Genomic DNA, 23,263 nt, shown 5'->3' on the forward strand with positions numbered 1-23,263 from the left:
ACTGCGTCTAAGGAATGGGCCTTGGGGTTGTCCGTGAAGACACCACAAAATCAAAGAATTAAAATTGTTCCTTGAAGTGAGCGGCAAATGAGGAGGGATGAGAGCTTGTGTAGCAGGCAGAAGAGCATGAATACGGCCGCAGTCTTGTCGTTTTGAACGCAGAGAGCAAAAGATTTACGATGCTCCTCAACCGGCGTCAACGGCCCGTATGTTCCGCGGTATTACAGACGCGCCAAGCCATGGATCGCGGTTCGCCCTTTTTAAGGTAGCAACCCGTGTAAATAAACCCTCCCTCACCTTTCTTTCACCACCGCCACCATCACAACCTCCACCACCACCACCATCAGGGACCTTCTCGTTGACGCAATAGCTCTACGAGGGTAGACCACGCTACGATGGCAGACCAAAATCCAGCACTCCCACAACCAGATTTTGATCGTCTGAATCAATCCACCCAAGTCTTCGCTGAAGAAACAGCAAAACTCAGAAACATTCCTTCGTTGAGTCAAAGCAATGAAATTCTAGACACTCTGCGTCAGTTCAATGCCCAATTCACTCAGATCAACAACAGACTCGACCAGGTCAATGTCCAATTCACTCAAGTCAATACCAGACTCGATCAGGTCAATGCCCGATTCAATCAGGTCGATGACCAATTCAATCAGGTCAGTAATCAATTCAATCAGGTCAATAATCAATTCAATCAGGTCAATAATCAATTCAATCAGGTCAATAATCAATTCAATCAGGTCAACGATCGACTCAATCAGGTCAATAATAGACTCAATAGGCTAGATACAAACTTGAGCAATCTTCGGACTGAGATTCGGGCCAGGTAAATTTTTCTTACTTTATTATGGAGAATACTAATTCCTATATAGGGACAGCAACTCCATTGCTCGAGTTCAGAACGCCCATCTCGTCAAGGACTCCGACACTCTTTTACCTCTTGTCAATCCGGAAACTGGTGATGACGCCCAAGGATTTCCTGCAAAGCCTAGAGATATTCAGGGGATGACGACCGGGGCGCTCAGTGCTCTCTTACTCAGCTTGGGACAATCCGATGATGGAAATAAACCCCAGAAGATCAGAAGATTGAGAAGATTCGTTGGCCTCCAGGAAACGCCAGTCCATACCTAATTTCAGGACTTGGGATGGATTGCCTAATTCTGGAATCAGAGCAGATCAAGAGGAACGTCTCAGAGTGCATATCAGCCTTCGACGAAGCCCAACGTTTGAAAGCATAGTTATGGACAACAACCCGAGTGAGCTGAAAAACGGACTGCATGAAGAATTATGAACAATACAGTCAACATCATATCGCGGGGCGAGCCGCCCATATGAGTTCGGAGCAGATTTTACCTTGCTTGACCCGCCACGATTCTGCTGAGCCATGCAGAACAGGAGCATCAAAGCCTAAGTTGAAACTCAAGTACGTCTAGCAGTACTTTTCGAATCCCCAACAACAACAAAACGAGTGGGTGATTGACTGACGGACTTGTTGTCTGGAAAATGGGGGGAAATTAGAGGATGTGAAGACAAGGCGTATGGCTTGGCCACTAGAAAGGAAGCATGGCTGCACTGTATCGATAGTTGATAGAAACTTTGGGCTCTAATCAAGTCATGAGAAAACCATAGAAATCAAAGACGAAACGCTTTGTTTTCATTCCTAGTATAAACTTTTGCTGCCCAAGGCTTGGAGATCCTCCTTCCCGAGCCACGCATCAGGGACTTCTCGATCTCTGGTGATCTCACACCAACATTTCGGGGAAGGACATGCAGACGTCTTTCTGGTCCGACTCGGCCCATACACGTCTGAGAAATTCGCAACTACTACCGCTCGGTGCATCTCTATCATGTCCTCGTTTCCAAGCCGTGACTCTTCGAAGTCCTAGTAGACGACGTTCGTGGCGGTGTCGGCGGCCAGTGCAGGATGCTCTTTCCTCAGCTTCACAAGCTTCTTGACGACATTGACTGCATCTGTTCGCCACGCTTGTTTCTTCCGCGAGCAATTAACTGGATCAGATTGTTTTTGGTCTTTGATGGGCTTATCGTGTTGAATCGCGGAACTCTTCTCCGGTAAAGATCATCAGAATGCCGACCGTCGTGAGTGAGCAGACAAAAGCCGGTATGACACGACGAATCTCCCGCCATTGTCTTTGATGCTGATGTTGCCGCGGAATTTCCACTCCGCTGCCCTTGATCGGATCCGGTCAGAGCACCCAACGACAATCAATGTACGCCCACTGATTGTTTGACAACTCCCCACGATTCTTCCGATGATGGCTACTCGGAGACGACTTTGAAATTGCTCGTTCCACCATGCACCCACGCAGCCTTGTCTGATCATTTGGATTGGAACGGTGAGTTCTTATCCAATGACAACAAATTTGCGTCCAGGACAGACGGCGACTGGACTCTAGAATATCTTGATCGGAAAGGATTCCATGCTTCATCCCTGTACTGCTTGATGAAGGCCCAGTTGCCAGTGTTATTGACACTATCAAAGTTTGAGTGCCGCAATGCCAAAGTCGGTCATCCATCGATGGAGATGCAAAAGGTGAAAAGCAGAAACGGACAGAGATATTGAAATTGGCCTTTCAATGGGCCGGAACCATCGCCGGTGAACCGATCAGTCGTGTCTGTTTCACGCACCTTTCCATCCATCTCGGCGCTCGCCATTCCTACTTGATTGCCAGAAATCTGGGTTGTCCTGTTCACGCTCTGGTTTCAAGTGGAACTGAGAATATACAACGTGTTTGTAAGGTCAGGTCCAAATACCATGACCGCATCTATGAAAAATCGGATGCCCTTTTTCCTGGCCAGCAGTCGGGGTCACGAGATCATTGTCCCGTGTGAATGTGATAATTGGGTTCAATTATCAAACGATAAGTGGCTACAGTGGCTTGCCTCGAGTCATGCCAGGCCTTTGGGCACGTGATACTGCATCTGTAGTCCTGCGATTTTACGGAGGACTTGCCCTATTTCGAAGGGGTCCAAGGGACCGTCAGACTATATACTTTCGAAGCGTGTACGAAGCGTACAACGCTTCCGAAGGTCTTTACAAGCCTTGGCGTCGCCACATATCACAGTCCAGGAAATCACAGTATCCAGTGCCCTGTTAGAGGGTCCAGCGAGCAAATGTATTCCCTGAACCCTTCTCCTTCATAATCTCCCTTTCTTGTCAGTTCCACGAGGCGGTTGCCTACTAGCCTACAGCACTCCCAGCGGGCTACCACACAGGCAACGAGAGCACAAGTAACAATACCGATGAACGCTATTTAGATAGCTATATAGATGGGCCCTATCCTGCATTCATTTCGGGAGCCAGAGCAATCTTTCAATTCCAGAGCACTCAAAAACAATCAATGTACACCCACTGATTGATTGACAATTTTCGAGTGGCTCGAACGCTGCGCAGCATTTTCGGCAGAGCCCAGCGAGTTCCACATCGCTTTTCGAAGGAGGGATTCTCTGCGGAACATTTTCCAATGGCAGTCGCCGCAACATAACCGTATTCGGACACTTGTTGGGCCCTGTAACCGATGGTCTCGCTATCTGAGGCCATCCCGCGCTCATGCATTTGTCTGTAAGCTTCTCCGGCCTTCCATGAAGCATCAACAAGTTGAATCACATTACAGGCCAGACCCAAGGCTGCAATGCCTTCCTATTGTTGAGAGGCAAACAGCGCATGGATTGGGAGAGGCCATAGAACAACTAGGGGCGGGCGAGATGATATTCAGCCTGGCCATGCAAGGTCAGCGATTGACTCTCTTTGGTTCAAATGAAGTGATTGGGGGCCAACGAGCCTTCAACACGAAAACCGACGGCGGTTCCTATTTAGGGAGGAAAATACACCTATCTAAGTAGTCATCACTTTAACGACAAGCTGAGTGAGGGCGACGAATTCATTTCTGCGTGCTCTGGTATCATGGGAAAAGGTATTCAGGGACTGTCGGCCAGATCTCGGAATTTGTATCTATCCAAGTCAGCCATCTATCTACACGAAACTGGATTTGACGTTCTGCCTTCTGTATGCAAGGCCGCAGCTGACCAGCAGACAAAAATGACGACCCAGACTCTGATCCAGCCCACAGCTTTTGGACTTTTTATCTGGATTCAAATGATTGACCCCCAGAGCAAAAGCCGCACAAGTCTGCCCACTAATCCCATACACTCCTGCATACCGGTGACACCCGAATTCTGCATGCTGGGATTCGAGTCACCAGAAGTGCAGGGAAAGGGGCCTTCCCCGAAGTGAATCGCAACGTGCCGGCTTTCGGCAAGGTCGACCTTTTGGACCTGCGCTTGTGACATGAGTTGACGACAAATCCAGAATTGGCGATGTGATCGAATTCACCGACAGTGACACGGCGGAGTCACTTCGAAGGCGAACTCATTCGCGTTGAAGTCAAGGATCACCTCGGATCGAATTCTCACCAAACCCATCGCTTTCGACTTCCTCCGAAGATCAGTGAAGAGACAAAGAATCTGGCTGAAACATACGATTCGGAGACGGCGACACCGAATGAGGCCTGACAACAACAGCAAATGAGGGCCTCAACATCCACGCGCACATCAACGGCATTCATGAGACATCCCTCGAGACCATAGCTCGACAACAGAAATTGTTGGGGGAGGAAGAGCCTACACAGCATCGTCCGAAGACGGCGGGGGCTCTAAGCCAACCGGTTCCCAACGGGCCAAATACAAAACCTGCTTCGTCCCCGAGATGCCACCACGTCAAAGAAACGTGGGGCATATAAATCGGCAGGATTTATCATTCCACTCCATCACGCGACTCCGGCTGCGATAAAATGGCCCATGCCACAGATCTCAGCTGCCAATTCCCTCGGAAATCGATAGCGGGTACACCGAAGCCTTGCTTAACACCTTTTATGAGAGACAGGCGCGATAAGCCCCGTAGGGAATCGGAGAGTCATCGGAAGGTCGGCGGAGAAAAGGGCAGAGCCTCCCAACTGACGAAAGAGAGGCTGTTTGAGCCACCGGAGAAGGGGCAGGGAAGGAACTCGAGTCCCTCGGTGTCGCCCAGAGAACTCTTTGTTCTGGTCAAATGAAAGCGCCGGCATTTCCACTCTGTTTGCTCCATGTTTCTTTCAAATCGATCCGGTCCGTCACAATCTAGGACAAAGAGCCCCTCACAGAGCATGTCATCATTCAACATCACACGCACAATACTCAATGCCACCCAGTCAGCTTCGTTCATTTCTGTTATGGGTTCAATCGGAATTCCATTGTCTTTTCCACCAATGCCGCATTGCCGTTCACAGGATGGCAATCTGGCACGGTCGTGTGGCCCAACTTTCGGCCCACATGGTAGTTTGTCTTCCTGCCCCAGATGTTGGTGACCATATGCAATGACGTTTATTCCCAAAATGCTCCCATTTCTATTCGGAATGGTCAGTTACAATCCACATTCCCAGATGCTCCCACGTTTGCTGTCAATTCTGGTCTGTTGGTTTTCTTGGTACGTACGCCTGACGCCCGGCCAATCCGAGTTTGGAATCTTGATAATCCTCCTCACGCATTTCCACCTCTGTGGATGGAGTATACTTAGGTGCCGGTGACATTGGCCGATTGACATTTGCATGGGCGGTGCTCAATGGGATATCGGCAAACTCAGCATACCGATCTTGATTGTCGGAGCGAAAATCGTTCCTTGGCGCCGTCGACGAAGGCAATGCTGGTGCACCGCCTTCCCGTCCGACTATATCTCGCCGGGGCCAGAGGGTCCATGCTCGGATGATGCCCATGAACACTAGCAGAATCCAGACAAGCAAGATCACGGTTGAAATGATGGCTTCGGTCCGAATGGCCTCCTCCACGGTATCGATGAATCTGGTCACAGCACTGGAGATCTTGTCACTTGCTGCATCGCCAGGACTTGCCAGGAATGAATCTCCCGGATCGCTCGTGGAAGCGAGGCTGGCAACTGCACCCAAGCTAAAGGTGTCATTGGGAAGACTCGGGACGTCGACGTGCGCGTTGTCGTGAACCCAGGTAAGGGCCTTTTCAATGCCCTCAATCTTCATCAGAACCAGACAATTGAGAACGTCCAGGATTGGGTCATAAAGAGGCGTTCCACCAAATGTGGTATTGAGGACATCGGTTGTCTGGTCCACGAACGTGTTCAGTGTGTCATTGAGTGCCGTCGTGGTGGTGTTGACCCAGCCCAACAGGTTCTGATTGATATCGCGGCCGGTGGACGCCATAGCGGCATTGGTACCCAGAGCCCACTGCTCCGATGCGTTGTTGAGTTGCGCCACCACTTGGTCGGAAAAGGCACCCACCTGGTTGGTCAGGTTCGGAACCTCCTTTTCTAAAGACCGGAGGAGGAGAGCTTGACAGGCACAGGAAAAGAGACCAGCCAGGGCGAGCGCGAGGACGAACAATGCTGCGTCGGACGTAGCATACGCCACCGCCCAGCGGCTCAAATTCTTCTTTCTCGGCGAATCGAAGGTGTGCGAAAGTTTGAGTCCCGCAGTGGATGTGTAAGGCCGGCTGACCAAGTACACCACATCCATCGGATCATGCGCATTTGAGTGGACCAGTCGACGGCGCTCTTGCATCTTTCGCCAACGTTTGATCTCGGCCCATGCCATGGGAATCATGACCAAAATGGCCAGGGTCAGCAGCACCCCAATGAAGACTTGGCGTGCAACGGCAGCTATGCCCACCAAGTCGTCGAAAAAGTCATTAATTCCGTCGTTGTCACTGCAGAAGGTCAGTTCCTCCTTCTGAGGGACGGGAAATAACGACCGATTGAACGTGTAGGTGCCGAAAGACTCGTTGATACGCTGCTTGACTTCTTCAAAGGGGAGTCGAATCACATTTTCGGTCACGTTCTTGACTTCAGCAAAGGTCGGGATGGAGTTGTTGAGCTTTTGTAGATCCGCATCGAGGTTGGCTGGCAGTTTGAGACCTTGGAGCGTTTTGATTTCTTGAGTCAGGTTGAGCGGCGGAGGAGTGGGGACGGTCACGCCAAAGGCTGTGAAGCCGTCGAGGGCATCCAGGAACTGGTTGTATGCCGACTCAAACGTGTCAACCACCCCGGACATATCATCCCCCAGGTTGCTGGTCAGTGTATTGAGACCATCTTGAGCAGAATCGAGGACTCCGATGACCGTGTGCAAGCTTCCGCTCACTGCCAGCGTCATCAAGCAAAGGTAAGTGTTGGTCATCATGCCGATCACAAACACCACAATTTCTTCCACGGCCGTGACACCCAGAGTGGTCATCTGCATCAGACCATGGACCGACTTCTCCACCCCGGTGGCAGCCAGCTCATTGACGCCCTGAGACATGTAATGAGGCATGGATGCCATGGTGGAGCCCATCGATTCAACGTCCGAACAGGCGGAAAGAGCTTCACGCCGAGCGGAGCCCAAATCATTGTTCATGCCAGAGATTGCGATCAGGGTACGGGCAAGGACAAGGAGGAGGAGAATGGTCCATCGATTCAGCCATATTTGTGATAAACGAGCTCGGAGGCCAAGGTAGGGTGTGATGGATGGTGCAGTGTGTGGGAATAACCGAGGGGGGTCTTGGTTGGAGTAGTAGTCTCGTATCTCATGGCTGCCGGCAGGCATGGACGGAGGAGAGGCAGCCGAAAAGGCAGCCGGGCCCGACATGTTGTAGAGATCGACAGGAAATTATCTGATTTCAAATGTGAGTAACGATGGGGGTAGGCGTGGGAGCAAAAGCAGAGGGCTCTTTGCATCAGAGAAATTCGAGAGAAAAATGGTGGTGATTAGGTGATAAGGAAAGTAATCGAGACTAAAACGATTTTATAATGCCAACAAAGGAGATTCGTGACTCGACAATGGCGAGGTGAGTGCGTGAGCGTGGTTGACAAAGGATCGTGAGAAAAGCGGACAATGAGGACAATAAGAATCAATGGGAAAGGGGGTCGGTCGCACGTACCGCTTTTCCCGTCGACCTTCACCCCATACCGCAGATGCTCGAGCAACATGTTCCGCGAGGCTCTTCCAGACGTTTCAGGAGAGGTGAACATATTGTAGAGCGAGAACATTGGCTGGTGGTGGTATTTCCAAACAAAGTTGGCGCGCAGTCCAGAATTAGCGCCACCAGGCTGAAGAAGCGCCTACCAACCATCTCTTGGATGCTTCTCCCACGTCAGACACGCGCTCTCACGTGAAATCCAGAAGTTGAAACCAAATTGACAGAGATGGCGGGTGGACTCGTCCCCAGGTCGCTTCGTCCTCGTCCAGGTTGCTACGACCCGTCACAGTGTGCAGATTTCCAAGAGACCGAACGGGGAGCTGGGAGGGAGACACCACGAAGCAACACGATGTTCAAATTGTGCCTACAAGTGAGAATGACGATAATCTGTGGAAAGCAGGCTTTTAAGAGGCGGCGCCCACGCAGGTGTGGCGCTGGAGGGAGCTTCATAATGAGGTCATTCCTTGTTTTTCGGGCCGGTCATCCTTCTCGGCCTCATCTCGGTTAAATCCTCTCCATGTCCTCCGTACTACCTCGGAGCAGGCAGCCTCAATATCACAAGGTTGACCAGAAATACACACCGAGCTACATACTCCGTTGAGTTAGACCTTGTTCCAGGACTGGCTGTGGGCGGTAGAAATAGCTATGACGCTCAGAAGACGGGCGAGTGCCGCCCCCGTACACCAGTGTTTCTCCTTTTTATTGTTGCATACATCATCACGCGGTGCTGGCGAGGTGCTGTTTCTTCACTAAGATCAGTCAGATGCGCTAGTCGGCATCTCAGCAGCGATGGTGTTATCCCACAGTGAGTATGGTGGCAAGAGTATCTGCAATTGCGAGCATGTGGAATGCAGTGTCGGAAGCACGAGAGAGCATCATGAGAAGCAGCACACATGGCGGGTCTCACGCTGGTAGTCGTATACCACGTTCAGCAACAACGCGAAGCATTTCGGGTTCCCAGTTCAAGAGGGGAGAAAGTCACAGCATGCACGGTCTCGGCGAACACAATTGCGAGGAACCCCATCGAGGCGTCGAGGAGGCGAATTGGAGTCGTCGAGTTGGTAGAGGTCATCCAACAGAGGCATACAATCACGAAGCCAGGTCACTGTCAACTCGACGCGCCTTATCGTTGCTCACCTTGACCTTGGCCGCCTTGTTGTTGCTGCGCCGCCATGGCTGCGTACCACATTTGAAGATAGTTCTGGTAGCCGCCATAGGCCGCGTAGGGGTCGGCGGCCCCAGCGGCTGCTCCAGCGGCTGCCGGTGGTGCCGCCGGTTGAGCGGGAGAAATTCCACTTAGAGCGGGGGCGTAGCTCGGCGGTGGTCCTGGGTATCGGTCTGCATAATCGTCGCGAGATTCACGAGCTTGCGTTCGAGCACGCTAGATGCAGTGAGCAATCTGAAGACAACCAAATGGATCTTTGGGCCACTTACTACAGTGTCAACTTTCTCCATGATAGCACGTTTGGCAGCATCAATGGCGTACCTGCTGCCAATCAATCCGATTTCACGTTCGATGTCCCTTCCGGTGGCGGGCGAGACATTGATCTTGCATCCTGTCTGGTTCTGCATTTCACGTATGGACTCGCCCCCTAGGATGCACGTTAGTCAGCGTCTTGGTGAATGCACATCGCCCAACACACCTTTTCCGATGATCATCCCCACTGCCTCTCCAGGCACAACAATGCTGTCGTTGAGTTTGTTGTGGGAGTCTTCTCGCTCACGGTGAAGGTCTTTGATACTGATCCCTTTCTGGTCGCTCTCCACAATTTCTAGAATCAGATCTCTTGCGTGCTGTTGAGCAGATGCACTGCCAATCAGGTTCACCGGTCGCATTCCATTCACGCTTTTGTTCTCCCCCACGATATTGACGTGGCAGCCACTTCGATCTTGGAGGTCACGAATTGTTTCACCCCCTCTCCCAATGATTAAGCCCACGGTTCGGTCAGGGACCATCATTTGTAGACTGTCCCCCTCTTTGGTCATGACCGCGGAGCTTTTGCTTTGGCTCCTGGATTTGTCAGCTCCCTTTTTGGCCATCTCGTTGTCTTCAATGATCTTGAATATCTCGGCTTTGGCGGCCGATCGTGCCGATCGACTCCCAGAAATCCGGCAATGTCTCTGGGTGCCGGCGACCTCGGGGCCGTCCATAAATTGAACCCGAGCCCCGGTGGTATTCTCGACTCGTCGAAGATTCTCTCCAGAACGTCCAATAATTAAGCCAACGAGCCCTTTATCAAGAGGAAGGATTTCCGAGTCCCCCTCCGCACCTCGATCACGACCTGGCGATCGATCGTCCCGGTATCTTGTAGGAGAGTAGAGACCGCCTCTTGGTGAAAAAGAACGGTCCCGGTTGTGTCCACGGTCATTGCCCCGTCTTTCATCTCGGTAAGGGTTGTACGAATTGCGGAAACCATCTCGGCTGGAGCGCGGCGGGGAGCGGGAGGGTGATCTTGAGCGGCGATATCCTCTGCTGCCGGCACGTGGATCTGAGCTCATGGGAACTGGTTGATCTGGGTTAACTTCGACACCGAAAAATGGAAAAGGCGGCCCTTACGTCTGTTTGGATCATAGGACAGACCCTTCTCGGCCGCGATGCCTCGAGCTTTCGAAATTGCATCCGCAATGCTAACCGAGCCAGAGCTAACAGGTTTGATGCCAGCGAGATCTACACTTCCGGTGTTGATAGGCTGGGGCAGTCCGTAAGCTGTCGCAGTGCCTGGCGGGGTGGCATACTGAGGCGGAGGAAATGGCGCGCCAGGCACAGGCGGAGGAGGAGCTTGTGAGGGCGCGCCCCCTTGTTTTTGCGCGGCGAGGGCGGCCAGAATGTTGCTGAGATCCGCCATGGTGAGGTGAAATGTACAAAGAGGATAGTGAGGCTCGTAGCCGGTGTCAAAGACAAAAATTGGGATCCGGAAAAAAAAAAAAAAGGCCCTCAGAGCAATGGGAAATGAGGATCAGCCTATTGCCGGTGGGGAGTAGGTGCTCGTGGTCAATTCTACTGCAGCGCACGTGACCAGGTCAGGTGATATTCATACTAAACCCCATTACGACTAGAGCCATCCATGCTTCCGCAAGGCCAGGCCTCCTTTTTCCACTCCCATCCTCTGTTCTCGTAACACTCGAGGGCCTGTATACCGCAGCCTCATGATTGCGATGGCTGCTTTCACAACGTGCTTGAAGCTGTACAATGTCATTCCTTCACGATCCATGTAACGCAAAGTCCTTTCCTGACGCGGTTGGTTTTGCATAGGTTTTGTGTGCATTAGTGTTGGCGCCAATCCAACCTTTTTCATCAGAGAGATATCTGCTCGCAAATAGGTTGTCATGCCTCATTTGGTTGAACATCCCAAAGACTTGCTCTCTACTTGCGGAGCAGACACAATCATATAATCTGGGACCACGTTGCCGCTTCAACAATGGCTCCTCTGTAAGGATACCATCCCATATTCATGACTAGCTTGTGTTGACCAGTTTTTAGCCCTGAACTATCAACTCCGGACCGAGGACCGGCGGCGCGAAGCTGATCAATAAAAGTGAACCAAGTTTGCGCGTGTGTCGCATAATTCTCGTTCCATGACTGATTCGACGTTTTCGTGGCTCTCGGAAGACAGTACAGAAGGCCACTCTTATTCAGTACACAGGGGCATCGTGGAACGAGAAGCAAGAGTGTTGATTGGCAATTTTGGCGATCGACATGCCGAAGGAGTGTTTGCTATCTGTTGATATTATCAGGAGTCGTGGTACTACGACTCTTGTCGGTCTTTGATGGCCAAAACTCGTTCAGAAGAGAAGACTTGGCATTTAGGATACAAGACATTCATGGACTTGACTGGGCCAAGCAGAACAGCGACCTGTCTTCGCTCCAAGAAGACTACCAGAAACAATTCTGGGTGCGGCGGGTGCAATATTGGCCTAGAACTACCCAAGGACAACAAAGGCAACAACCTTGAGTTCGTGAGGTATCTCGCCAATTTCGTGGTTGTCATCGGCGAGTTGATATTGGAGGCCACTGGTTTGGTCCGATTCTGCCTCTATGTGTTTGACGCTGGATTCCAAAGACGAGTTGAAGTGGAACGGCCTGTGCCAGACGTATTGGTCATTTCGAAGGTAGCAAAAAGGATGTCCTCGGAGGTAAGACTATGCATGGAGAATCCAGCAAACCAAGCAGAAGATGTTTTGGGGATGAAGACCATCAAGCGTGGAGAATTCTACAGCAAGTCCAGGGTAAAAGACGAGCCGTCCGCGTCTGTTGAGCTGTCTCTCACCAAAGATGACCCGACATCAACAGTATCCTCCTCTCAGAGGCGCCAAAATAAGCCTCACGATAGTGTCACCGGCCTTGAGGATGATCAGGAAAGAAAGCAAAGAAGAGAAAGAGGAGGGTGAAGGTAAGAAGAGTAAATCCGACTCTGCTAGCCGGGTTCTAATCTCTCATGATGCGGCTCCAGCCACCCCTGCTCATGGAAAAAGCTCTTTACTACTTACAAATCCTTCTTATGACATACAGACAACCAGGGCAGACTCGTCGGAAGTGACAGAGATAGTTGTGAATGGTGGCGCCTCACAGATTTCGGCAGGTTCCGATCGGACCATTACTTTGTCATTTCCTCCTCACTCACGTCATCGGTATACAAACACATGCGCGGCCCGATATGGAAGAACAGCGACAAAAAGATGACGCCCTCAGCGCAAACGACGGAGCAGGCAAAAAAGGAGCAGACGTGCTATGTGATGGTGTTCTAGAGGATTGTCCAACCCACGAAAAGGATGTTCATCCTGGAGACTCAGGCACTGGTGACGTAGGTTCTTTCATATTGATTTCAGTTCATGGCGTCTACTACCAAGCTCGCAGCCTCCAACATCGAGCGATCCCGACCCGGCAACACCTATTGCAGAGTTCAAATTCGACAGCCTAGATCCACGCTTGAGATGCCAGAAACCGGATTGCCGCACCATGACCAGTTGCTGGGATCCGGCTGTGGTTATTTGTCCCGCGTGTGGAACCGACAGCTTTGTTCGCTACTGCAAAAAGCAACATCTCTACGACGACATCCAACGCCACTGGCTCTACGAGTGTGGAAAAGCTAGGATTATCGATCCGATCGATCGAGATACCATACGTCCATCACAAATCCCTAACCGACCATACATTGTCAGTCATCGCCACAACTTGGTTGAGCGTCATAGACAGGCGGTCTGGCGTGCCATGGAAGACGCAGATTATTTCATCTTTAATGATGTTGACATGGTCGACTCGGACATCCTGGACCCCACAGAAGAAGAGTGGAGTCTTGGACGTGGAACGGGAACCGTGGTTATGCAGATATTATTTCCGGAAGACGTGCCAACTGCTTCTAGGAGACAATTATTCAACCACCACATTTTGCAATGCCTCACGTTCGGAAGTCCGATGGCCACCCCAAGCTGCATGATTGCTCTGCAGTTGATTCGCGAATCACTGATTGTCTCGGGTAATTGGACAGAGCAAATGCTCACCTACCTCTGCATGCAATTAGGAGGCGAATGGGGTGGTTTTCGGGTGCCATGGTCCTTCTACAATGTAGCGGAGGTGAACATCGTTTGGATGACACGCGGCCTGCTGCCCTTATTGCCTCCAAGTTGATATGAAGTTGGTGTTTTTAGGGATAGAAAACCTCCTTAGGTAAAAAAGACACTGGGAAGTATTGTGGTCGAGAACGGCTCTCATCGGTTTCGTACGATGCGGCTTCGCCGTACCGGAGAGTCCCCGTACTCGGGCACCTCCGACATCACGTGGCTGATATTGTATGGCGGGATGGAGATGGGCGACGCCAAAGCCTACTGGTGAGCTTCCCTCCAGGGTAGAAGGGGTTTTGTGTTCGACTCGCTTATTATTCGCTTGAAGCCACCCACAGCAAAAGTCATCTTCAGCCACCCAGTTTTCATTGGGCTGCCGTAATGGTCCCCTCTCTGATTCGTGCGTTCTCACCATCAGTCGTCCGGGCCCCTATCAAGGTCGTGAACAATTGCTTTTCCTATGATGGGTGAGCTCTCAGGTAATCGCCGATAAGGTCGTCCATGTCTTTTCTGTCTTCCCCCCTCAGCTCCACTCCAGTCTCTGTACGAGCATCCTTCCTGATGCCTGGTTGCTTTCGTCCGGCTCATGTCACAAAAGCAGCTCTGGGAATGCTAAATTGGATAGATCCTTCGCCCCTCCTCTGATTTTCTCCTCCAAACCCGCGAAACCTCATTCCGTCAAAATGGCTCCTGGCGTGCTCGAGCCAGCAGCGACGGCCGAGGAAGTCGTCTCTCTCTCCTCATTGACCCAAAGCTACGACGACACGATTCGTTTCTACCTTAATGGCACCAAAGTCGAGCTCGATGCTGTTGACCCCGAAATTACACTTTTGGAGTACCTCCGAGGCATTGGGCTTACAGGAACAAAACTTGGCTGTGCCGAAGGTGGATGCGGTGCATGCACCGTGGTCGTATCACAATTGAATCCCACTACGGGCAAGGTGTACCATGCGTCAGTCAATGCTTGCTTGGCCCCTTTGGTCAGTGTCGACGGAAAACATGTCATCACGATCGAGGGTATTGGTAATTCAAAGAGTCCGCATCCCGCACAACAGCGAATTGCCATGGCGAGTGGTAGCCAGTGCGGCTTTTGCACACCGGGAATTGTCATGAGTTTGTATGCGCTCCTACGAAACCATGGCCCAGAAGCAACCGAAGCCGAGGTTGAAGAGGCATTCGATGGTAACTTGTGTCGTTGCACTGGTTACCGGCCCATTCTCGATGCAGCACAAAGTTTCAACAAGAAGTGTGGCAAATCTATCGCGAATGGCGGCTCTGGATGTTGCATGGAAAACGGAGGCTCATGTAATGGCGCTTCAAATGGCGTGGACGAGGGGGCCGAGAAGAAATTCACCCCACCCTCTTTCATCCATTACGACAAATCAACAGAGTTGATATATCCGCCTACCCTCAGAAAGCATCAATTCATACCGCTGGCCTTCGGCAACAAGAGGAAGAAGTGGTACCGACCAGTCACGCTCCAGCAATTACTCGAGATCAAGAATGCGTACCCTGCAGCCAAGTTAATTGGTGGCAGTACCGAGACTCAAATTGAGGTCAAGTTCAAGGCCATGCAATACTCGACTTCGGTGTACGTTGGTGACATAGCAGAACTTCGGCAGTATTCCTTCCACGACGACTATCTCGAGGTTGGTGGTAACGTGGCGCTGACCGATCTTGAGAACATTTGTGACGAGGCCGTCGAGCACTATGGGCCTAGCAGATCTCAACCCTTCAAAGCAATTAGAAAAGCAATCAGGTACTTCGCGGGCCGACAAATTCGGAATGTCGGCACTCCAGCGGGCAATTTGGCGACCGCTTCGCCTATTTCTGACCTCAATCCAGTTTTCGTCGCCACCAACTCTACAATGATTGCCAAGTCCCTGAAAAAGACGGCGGAAATTCCTATGTCCAGCTTCTTCAAGAGCTACCGGGTGACCGCCCTGCCAGAGGATGCTGTTATAGCTGCTATGAGAATTCCCATCGCCGCCGAGAAAGGAGAATATATCAGAAGCTACAAGCAGTCAAAGAGAAAAGATGACGACATTGCCATCGTCAATGCCTGCTTGCGTGTTGCGCTTGATGACTCCTACAGGGTCGAAAATGCAAACCTGGTATACGGAGGCATGGCCCCCATCACCATGCAAGCAAAGAATGCGTCCGAGTATATCGTCGGAAAGAACCTCGCTGACCCTCAAACCCTAGAAGGCGTCATGAATGCCCTAGAAAAAGACTTCAGTCTCCCCTTCGGTGTTCCAGGTGGTATGGCGACGTATCGGAAATCCTTGGCCTTAGGATTCTTTTATCGTTTCTATCAGGATGTTCTTACCAACATTGAGGAGGTCAGCAAAGAAGCCGACAAAGAAGTTGTCGAAGAGATTGAAAGACAAATCTCCATGGGTCAAAAGGACCACGATGCATCTATTGCCTATTCACAGAAGGTTCTCGGAAAAGCTAATCCTCATCTTGCTGCCCTGAAGCAATGTACCGGCGAAGCCCAGTATACGGACGACATCCCAACACAGAAGAATGAGCTTATTGGCTGCCTTGTGTTGTCAACCAAAGCACATGCCAAGTTGATCAGCGTTGATGCCAGCCCAGCTTTAGATCTTCCCGGTGTCGTTGCTTGGATTGATAAGAATGATGTTGTCAATCCCACGGCCAACTGGTGGGGTGCCCCGGTTTGTGATGAGGTCTTTTTTGCCGAGGACGAGGTTTTCACCGCCGGTCAACCGATTGGTATGATCCTAGCAAACACGGCCCAGCAAGCTGCCGCAGGAGCTCGCGCAGTTCTGGTCCAATATGAGGAGTTGCCAGCCATCTATACTATTGAGGAAGCGATTGAAAAGCAGAGCTTCTTCGAACACTACCGGTATATCCGTAAAGGCGACGTTGAGCAGGCTTTCAAAGATTGTGATTACGTCTTTGAAGGAACGGCCAGGATGGGCGGCCAGGAGCATTTCTACCTAGAAACACAGGCTTCCCTCGCCATCCCCAAGCCAGAAGATGGTGAAATGGAAATCTGGAGCAGTACACAAAACCCCACCGAGACACAAGCATATATTGCGAAGGCGTTAGGTGTTCAGTCCAACAAGATCGTGTCAAAAGTCAAGCGTCTTGGTGGCGGATTTGGTGGAAAAGAAACTCGATCCATCCAACTCTCGACGATCTGCGCCGTCGCTGCACACAAAGTCAAACGGCCGGTCAGATGTATGCTGAACCGAGACGAAGATATCATGACCTCTGGTCAAAGGCATCCATTCCTGGGTGTCTGGAAAGTGGGCGTGAATAAGGACGGCCAGATCAAGGCCCTCAAGGCCAATATCTTTAACAACGGAGGCTGGTCACAAGACCTTTCTGCGGCCGTCGTCGACCGGGCGCTTTCTCACGTTGACGGCTGTTACCATATTCCTAATGTGGATGTCGATGGCCGCATTTGCAAAACCAATACCGTTTCCAACAGCGCTTTCCGCGGGTTTGGCGGTCCCCAAGGCATGTTCATTGCGGAAACCTATATGGAAGAGATTGCGGATCACCTGAAAATCCCTGTTGAAAAACTTCGTGAAATCAACTTCTACAAAGACGGTGAAGAAACGCACTTCAACCAGGCACTCGAAGACTGGCATGTCCCGCTCATGTATCAACAAATCAAAGATTCATCGGAATACGAGGCTCGACGCAAAGCCGTTGACGAATTCAACGCCACACACAAGTGGCAGAAGAAAGGTTTAGCTCTCATTCCCACGAAATTTGGCATCTCTTTCACGGCCCTCTTCCTCAACCAGGCCGGCGCGCTCGTTCATATCTATCACGACGGCTCTGTTCTCGTCGCTCATGGTGGTACTGAAATGGGTCAGGGTCTTCACACCAAGATCTGCATGATTGTCGCTGAAGCCCTCCAAGTGCCTCTGTCAGACGTTCACATCTCCGAAACGGCAACGAACACCGTCGCCAACTCTTCCAGTACCGCCGCGTCTGCCTCTTCAGACCTAAATGGTTACGCAGCCTACAACGCCTGTGCACAAATCAATGAGCGTCTGGCTCCGTACCGCGAAAAACTCGGTCCCAACGCGACCATGAAACAGCTCGCACACGCCGCGTACTTCGACCGCGTCAACCTCAGCGCCAACGGCTTCTACCGCACGCCCGAGATCGGCTATGTCTGGGGCCCTAACCCTTCGGACCCAAGCCAGGAGAACACCGGCAAGATGTTCTTCTACTTCACGCAAGGCGTGACTGCATCCGAAGTCCTCGTCGACACATTAACCGGCGACTGGACATGTCTGCGCTCCGACATCAAAATGGACGTGGGCCGCAGCATCAACCCGGCCATCGACTACGGCCAGATCGAAGGCGCCTACGTCCAAGGTCAAGGCCTCTTCACCACCGAAGAGTCCCTCTGGCACCGGGCGTCCGGACAGATCTTCACCCGGGGGCCCGGCGCATATAAGATCCCTGGTTTCCGCGACATCCCTCAAGTCATGAATGTCTCGCTGCTCAAGGATGTCGAGTGGAAGAACCTGCGCACAATCCAACGCAGTCGTGGCGTCGGCGAGCCTCCTCTGTTCATGGGCAGCGCCGTTTTCTTCGCCATCCGCGACGCTCTAAAAGCCGCTCGTACCCAGTACGGCGAGGAGAGTGTCTTGAGTCTACGTAGCCCTGCGACGCCGGAGAGAATTAGGATCTCTTGCGCAGATCCGATTCTCAAGCGCTGCGTCGTGGAGCCGAGGGAGGGTGAGAAGAGTTTCTTCATCTCTATTTAAACCAGTGTGACGTGGATGAGCGCGCCGATCTATTGCTGGATCGAGATGATTGTTGAGCCGAAGGTTACGAATAACAAGTACCCTCAGGGTGTACCCCTGCCTGTCTCGGTAGGAGTTGATGGGGTAGGAGTCGAAAAAGATGACAATGGCGTTATACATATGTCCTTCACTTGGCCTAGTCGTAGAGACTTTGTAACAAGCTGAGTGAGCTGTCTTTACAAATTTGCGGCTTTGTAATGATATCCCTTTTACATCGCTAGGTAGCTATTCGTTCGCTTTCTGATCAATCATTGTATCATGGTTCTTCCCGCGTTTGAATTTATGCAAGCGATTCCTTCTTTCTCTGGAAGCTACAAAGTAGAGTCTATCTATTTGGACGATCGACACTGAGAGACACAGCCCACACGCACGCAGATCTCGTAGAATCATAGCTCATCAGCTCTAGTTTCGTAGCTTCATTCCGTCATGGTCAGTGAGGAGCACGACATATCCGCCCCAACCGACTCATCAATCAAGAATCGTAAGCTCCGATCCCGGGACTTCAGCGGTAATCCTCACGCTTTTCTTCGGCTTGGACTTGGAACCTGGAGTCGGATTCTCAGGTTCTTGGCCTTTCTCTTCAGTGTCCAGTGTTGATATGGGCGGTATCGAGGAAGTAAAGGGAGACGGAATCATAACAGCTTCGTTCTCAGCGAATGCAACGGCCTTCGCTCTCCCCTTTCCTCCGTTGTTGTCCTTCTTCCTCTTCTTCGCAGCATGTTTGTCCTCATCCTCGAGACCAAGTATCAAATCACTCTCTTCACTCTCGGCATCACCTCCCCCGCGACCTGGCCCCTGGTCTCTCCTCTCAAACAACGGCACAGGCACATCCAACAACTTCCTCCCATGATTCAACGCCTTCTCTTCCCCTTCCGCGATCTTTAAGAACCCTTCACCACGAATAATCCCGTTCATCGTCCCATCATCCAACAATGACTTCTCCGCCTTGACATGCTCAGCATTGCTCATTTGTTTTCTCCGCTTGAGGATTTTCTCCTCGAGCGTCCCTCTCAAGACCAACGTTTCCACATAGACAGGCCGCGTCTGCCCGATGCGATGTGCGCGCTTGATGGCCTGCGACTCGACGCTGGGCTGCCAGATGGGGGAGACGATGAAGACGCGGGAAGCGCTGGCGACATGGAGGCCGTGCGATGCTTGTTTTAGGTCCATAAGTAACACGCGAAAGGTGTGGGCGTTATTGAAGGTTGCGAGGTACGCGGCGCGGCGGTTGACGGAGAGGGTATTGGTGTAGATCAGAAATTTTATCGAGAGGAGCTCGAGCGCTTCGGCGATCCAGAAGGCGATGTTGTTCGAGTCGTAGAAGATGATGATCCTTTCCGACGTGTGGAGGGAGAGGATGCGCGAGCAGAGGTAGTTTAGCTTTGCGGAGGTGAAGCCGAGGATTCGGGTTTTCATGAGAGATGGTGGGAGTGTCGCGTTGGATGTTCGTAGAGATCGCTTCGGGGTCGAAGGCAGGGAGTTGAGAGCAGTGGCAGATTTCGTCGGAGGTCGAATGGTCGGAGGTGAAGAAAGCGAAGAGGAAGAGGTCGATTGATTCTTGACTTTGGGTTCCTCTACCGCGCCAACCGTGGGGGATTTTCCGTTGTTGTTGGAAAGGGTTTTGTTCCTCGTCTTTTGCTCCTCTGTTGCCCGCTCTCTCGCAGCAAGCATAGCTCGTAGCCCGGCGCCAGTCAAGCCGGCGCCAGGGTCGTCAGTGTCCACGCGCTTCAACACAAATTGTTGAGCCTCTCGCGCCTGCACAGTTCCAAGGAGCAGTGGAGTTGAATCTTCCCCATGGAGGGCCCAAGCTTGGGCGGCGTGTTCTGGGAAGTCCTGGATATACACACCTATTTCGTGGAAAAAGGAAAAAGCCCGCCAACCGGGATCGTTCAAAGCGCGTTGACCGTTCATGATGGCCTCAGTGAGCAGCGCGCCGTCCTCATCGGAGATTCTATCGATGTTATTGTCAAGATAGGTATTGCTTACGCGCAAAGTCTCTGTCACGTCGTGCTCCGTAAATCCGACCCAGTGGAAACTCGAATGTCGCAGGTTGTTGATCAAGTCGTTCAGGAATTTGCGGTTTTTGGGGTGAAACATATAGTCTTCATCGATCCGCTCGGAGGTGACGGCATTGGACGTAAGCACCAGTCTGAACAAGTTCATACTAAGCTTGTCGTAATAGCTTGGTTCCAGGTAGACGGTGGTGTTGTACAGTGGAGGGAGATACAAATCTTTGTCGATGTCCTCAATGCGGTGTCGAACGATTAGAGACTGCAAAATGACTCTCAAGGCAGGTGCGAATCGTCTCTTCCGCTCCGCATCAAAAGGAGCGAGATATTTTTTCCAATCTGCATAATCAGAGCCTTTCTGGTTGGCCCAGGGCTGCAATTTGAGGAACTTCACCACCATGACACGTAGACGTTCCATGTCTTTCACTTCTTCTCTTGTCGTATCCTTGATCTTTCTGCGCTCCAACGCGGTCTGAATCGAGCCCGTTCGGGACTCGCCCATATCGTGTTGGGACTCATTCAGCGCAAGACTCACCTCGACGCCATGAAGGGAATGAGACGGTGTTCCCGAGACGACCCAACGCCTCTCAATTGACATTTTGTCCAACATAGCCATAGCATTGGTGCGGTAGCTTGAGCCTGCAAATCCATGCCCTTCATCACAGATTACTCGTAACCAGCGCAGCTCAGTCAACTGAGAGCGGAATCTCTCCTGGCCCAGGCGTCTACCTTGATTGAAATCATCATCTCGGTATTCCTGCTCAAAACGGGCTTTTGTGATCAGGACTACATCGTACCTCATCAGTGTTTTGTAGTCGGGAATTTCTTTAGTCGAAGAATCTAGGACAAGAATGTCGAGAGCGTCCTGTTCGGTGTGCTTCTCCATTTCATGTTGCCATTGCACGAGAAGATTGGGAGGGACAATGAGCAAGGTCGCGTAACACAAACGAAGAATTCTGCAATCTTCTCGTTTCTTGCCAAGACGATTTGGCGTCATAGGATGGAAAATGGGTTCGGCGAACTTCGCTTCATACTTGTCGAGAGTTTCCGTGCAATGTTCGAAGTGGTATCCCGCCTTTTCAAGATGGGCAAACTCGGATTTCCAAGGAATCCCTGCCTGTTTGATTGTCTTGGCGGCCAGTTCCAGGAGGCTGGGTGTTCGCTCATTTACCTGCTTGTCAAGGATGTTGAGTCTGCCTTCGGGGACTTTGGGATAGTGTCCACGAGTGGCCAGAATCAGGGCGATGCATATGAGAGTCTTCCCGTAGCCCATCGTTTCCGCTAGAATGCCACCTCGAGGTTCGCTGTACAAGTACGGGTTGAGGAGAAGGGCGCCTTCGTGGATATCGAAATAGAACTCGGTGCCATTGAGGTCCTGGAATCGGGGCTTTCTTGGGTCAATGGACTTTGCCGGATTAGCCTCTTTCCGAAGCATAGCAGCAACCGAGCGCTTTTGGTAGGGGTACAGGGTTGTCTTCAGGCCATGTATACTGTCTCGGAAGATATCCGCCATGGACTGCTGGCTGTCGACGCAGCTTCCGGCGTTGTCTATCGAAGGATCCGGGGATTGAAGAGTATTGAAGATGTAAAAGAGAGATTCTTCTTGAGATGACATTGGTTCCCTGTACGTTCGAATCGGGGTCCTCGGGTCGTGACGACCGTCCCATGCGTCAGATGTAGTATCAATGAAATCGGCGAGGAATTTAAGGACTTTCCTAAAATCCTTGACTGATCCTCTGCTACTTCGGCTGACATCTTCGGGTAAAGCGTACACTCTTAAGGAAGCATGGTTATCGCTGGTATGAGGAAGCCGCTGGGTTTTGAGCCATTGTCTTTGTTCACCCAAGCAAAGGGCTGGGCACGGATGAGCATGTTCTCTGTCGTTGGCATCCGAGCCGACCATACGCCATTGATCATTGGATCCATCTTGAGAGATGCGGGCGAGTCGAATTGTCCCAAAGGCTAAGTAACCATCTGTTGAATCCATGGGTGACTGGTGAGTCAGTTCGTCTGGCGCAACACTTAAGTCGGGTTTTGCCGAACTTTGGGAAATTCGTGTCAGATTTAGTCGGGGAGGCTAGTTAAAGTCAGTTGTGAGTTCGAATGGAAAGGATGAATGAGTTGGGCTTGCAGAACAAGAAGATTCGTCTGTTGAGGTGTGGCTGCTAATGGTGGAAGGCCCGAGGTAAAACTCATCAGTTTCAAAGGTTTCATCATCTGCACCTTCACCGAAGGAAGGGCATGGATAAGACATGACGGAAACAAAATTAGATGAAATGGGTGAGAGTCAAGGATGAATTGAATCGGAGAGGGCAATAATGTCAAAGGGAAGAGGATGTTTGAAGTCAATTGCTATATTTGTCAGGCAAATGAAATGCTCTCGCATAACCGCGATCACTGTCCTAAATTCTACGTCAGACTAAATCAATTTCTGTGCTGCCCAGGATGGGGGGTCAAGCCCAAGCCATCAAATGCATCCTGTCTACTGGAAGAATGAACATCCGGTTGAACTTCAAATACATATTTTACCAATCAAAGGAGGGACCCAATAGCATCTCCTCGAAAAGCAAGCACCTCAAGAAAATTGTAGCCCAGGTTGGATTTGCCCTTCAGCTACAACGCCCATGCAGTGTCATCAAACTGGCTAAAGTGTCCAATCGCAATTTTGCCGAATTTCATGTGACTGAAAGTCTCTGCCCCGAATTTTTGAGCAGAATCGGACGAACTTTCGAAATGAGACGAGATTTATTTGTCGATACAGCTATTACTTGACGTCTATATCGAATCATGGGCCCTTTTTGATCCATTTCCGTGCGTACGAAGAGAGGCAAATATAGTCACGACCCAACTTATCGTGTTCCATATTTGATCCCACACAACGTATCGATACAACACCCTGCTCCGCTCAGC

At 51.2% G+C, this 23,263-nt stretch overlaps 7 protein-coding genes across 7 annotated transcripts; 4 read left to right on the forward strand and 3 right to left on the reverse strand.

Annotated features, from left to right (window-relative positions):
- Positions 1-395: 395 nt before the first annotated feature.
- Positions 396-1,140, forward strand: Z518_04303 (uncharacterized protein; the record flags this gene model as incomplete). Its single annotated transcript, XM_013418009.1, has 2 exons — positions 396-835; positions 882-1,140. The coding sequence occupies 2 exons, from the start codon at positions 396-398 to the stop codon at positions 1,138-1,140; spliced, it is 699 nt and encodes a 232-aa protein (XP_013273463.1).
- Positions 1,141-5,462: 4,322 nt separating this feature from the next.
- Positions 5,463-7,652, reverse strand: Z518_04304 (uncharacterized protein; the record flags this gene model as incomplete). Its single annotated transcript, XM_013418010.1, has 1 exon — positions 5,463-7,652. The coding sequence occupies one exon, from the start codon at positions 7,650-7,652 to the stop codon at positions 5,463-5,465; it is 2,190 nt and encodes a 729-aa protein (XP_013273464.1).
- A 1,454-nt stretch (positions 7,653-9,106) lies between these two features.
- Positions 9,107-10,829, reverse strand: Z518_04305 (uncharacterized protein; the record flags this gene model as incomplete). Its single annotated transcript, XM_013418011.1, has 4 exons — positions 9,107-9,364; positions 9,418-9,575; positions 9,627-10,487; positions 10,541-10,829. The coding sequence occupies 4 exons, from the start codon at positions 10,827-10,829 to the stop codon at positions 9,107-9,109; spliced, it is 1,566 nt and encodes a 521-aa protein (XP_013273465.1).
- Positions 10,830-11,751: 922 nt separating this feature from the next.
- Z518_04306 (uncharacterized protein) lies at positions 11,752-12,372 on the forward strand (the record flags this gene model as incomplete). Its single annotated transcript, XM_013418012.1, has 1 exon — positions 11,752-12,372. One exon carries the CDS (start codon positions 11,752-11,754, stop codon positions 12,370-12,372), a length of 621 nt encoding a protein of 206 aa, XP_013273466.1.
- A 266-nt stretch (positions 12,373-12,638) lies between these two features.
- Z518_04307 (uncharacterized protein) lies at positions 12,639-13,609 on the forward strand (the record flags this gene model as incomplete). The annotated part of the gene is made up of 2 exons (XM_013418013.1): positions 12,639-12,785; positions 12,839-13,609. The coding sequence occupies 2 exons, from the start codon at positions 12,639-12,641 to the stop codon at positions 13,607-13,609; spliced, it is 918 nt and encodes a 305-aa protein (XP_013273467.1).
- A 616-nt stretch (positions 13,610-14,225) lies between these two features.
- Z518_04308 (xanthine dehydrogenase) lies at positions 14,226-18,305 on the forward strand (the record flags this gene model as incomplete). Its single annotated transcript, XM_013418014.1, has 1 exon — positions 14,226-18,305. One exon carries the CDS (start codon positions 14,226-14,228, stop codon positions 18,303-18,305), a length of 4,080 nt encoding a protein of 1,359 aa, XP_013273468.1.
- A 507-nt stretch (positions 18,306-18,812) lies between these two features.
- Positions 18,813-22,340, reverse strand: Z518_04309 (uncharacterized protein; the record flags this gene model as incomplete). The annotated part of the gene is made up of 1 exon (XM_013418015.1): positions 18,813-22,340. One exon carries the CDS (start codon positions 22,338-22,340, stop codon positions 18,813-18,815), a length of 3,528 nt encoding a protein of 1,175 aa, XP_013273469.1.
- Between the last annotated feature and the right edge of the window lie 923 nt (positions 22,341-23,263).

The sequence above is a fragment of the Rhinocladiella mackenziei genome, assembly GCF_000835555.1.
Source record: "Rhinocladiella mackenziei CBS 650.93 unplaced genomic scaffold supercont1.3, whole genome shotgun sequence".
Lineage (NCBI taxonomy): Eukaryota > Fungi > Ascomycota > Eurotiomycetes > Chaetothyriales > Herpotrichiellaceae > Rhinocladiella > Rhinocladiella mackenziei.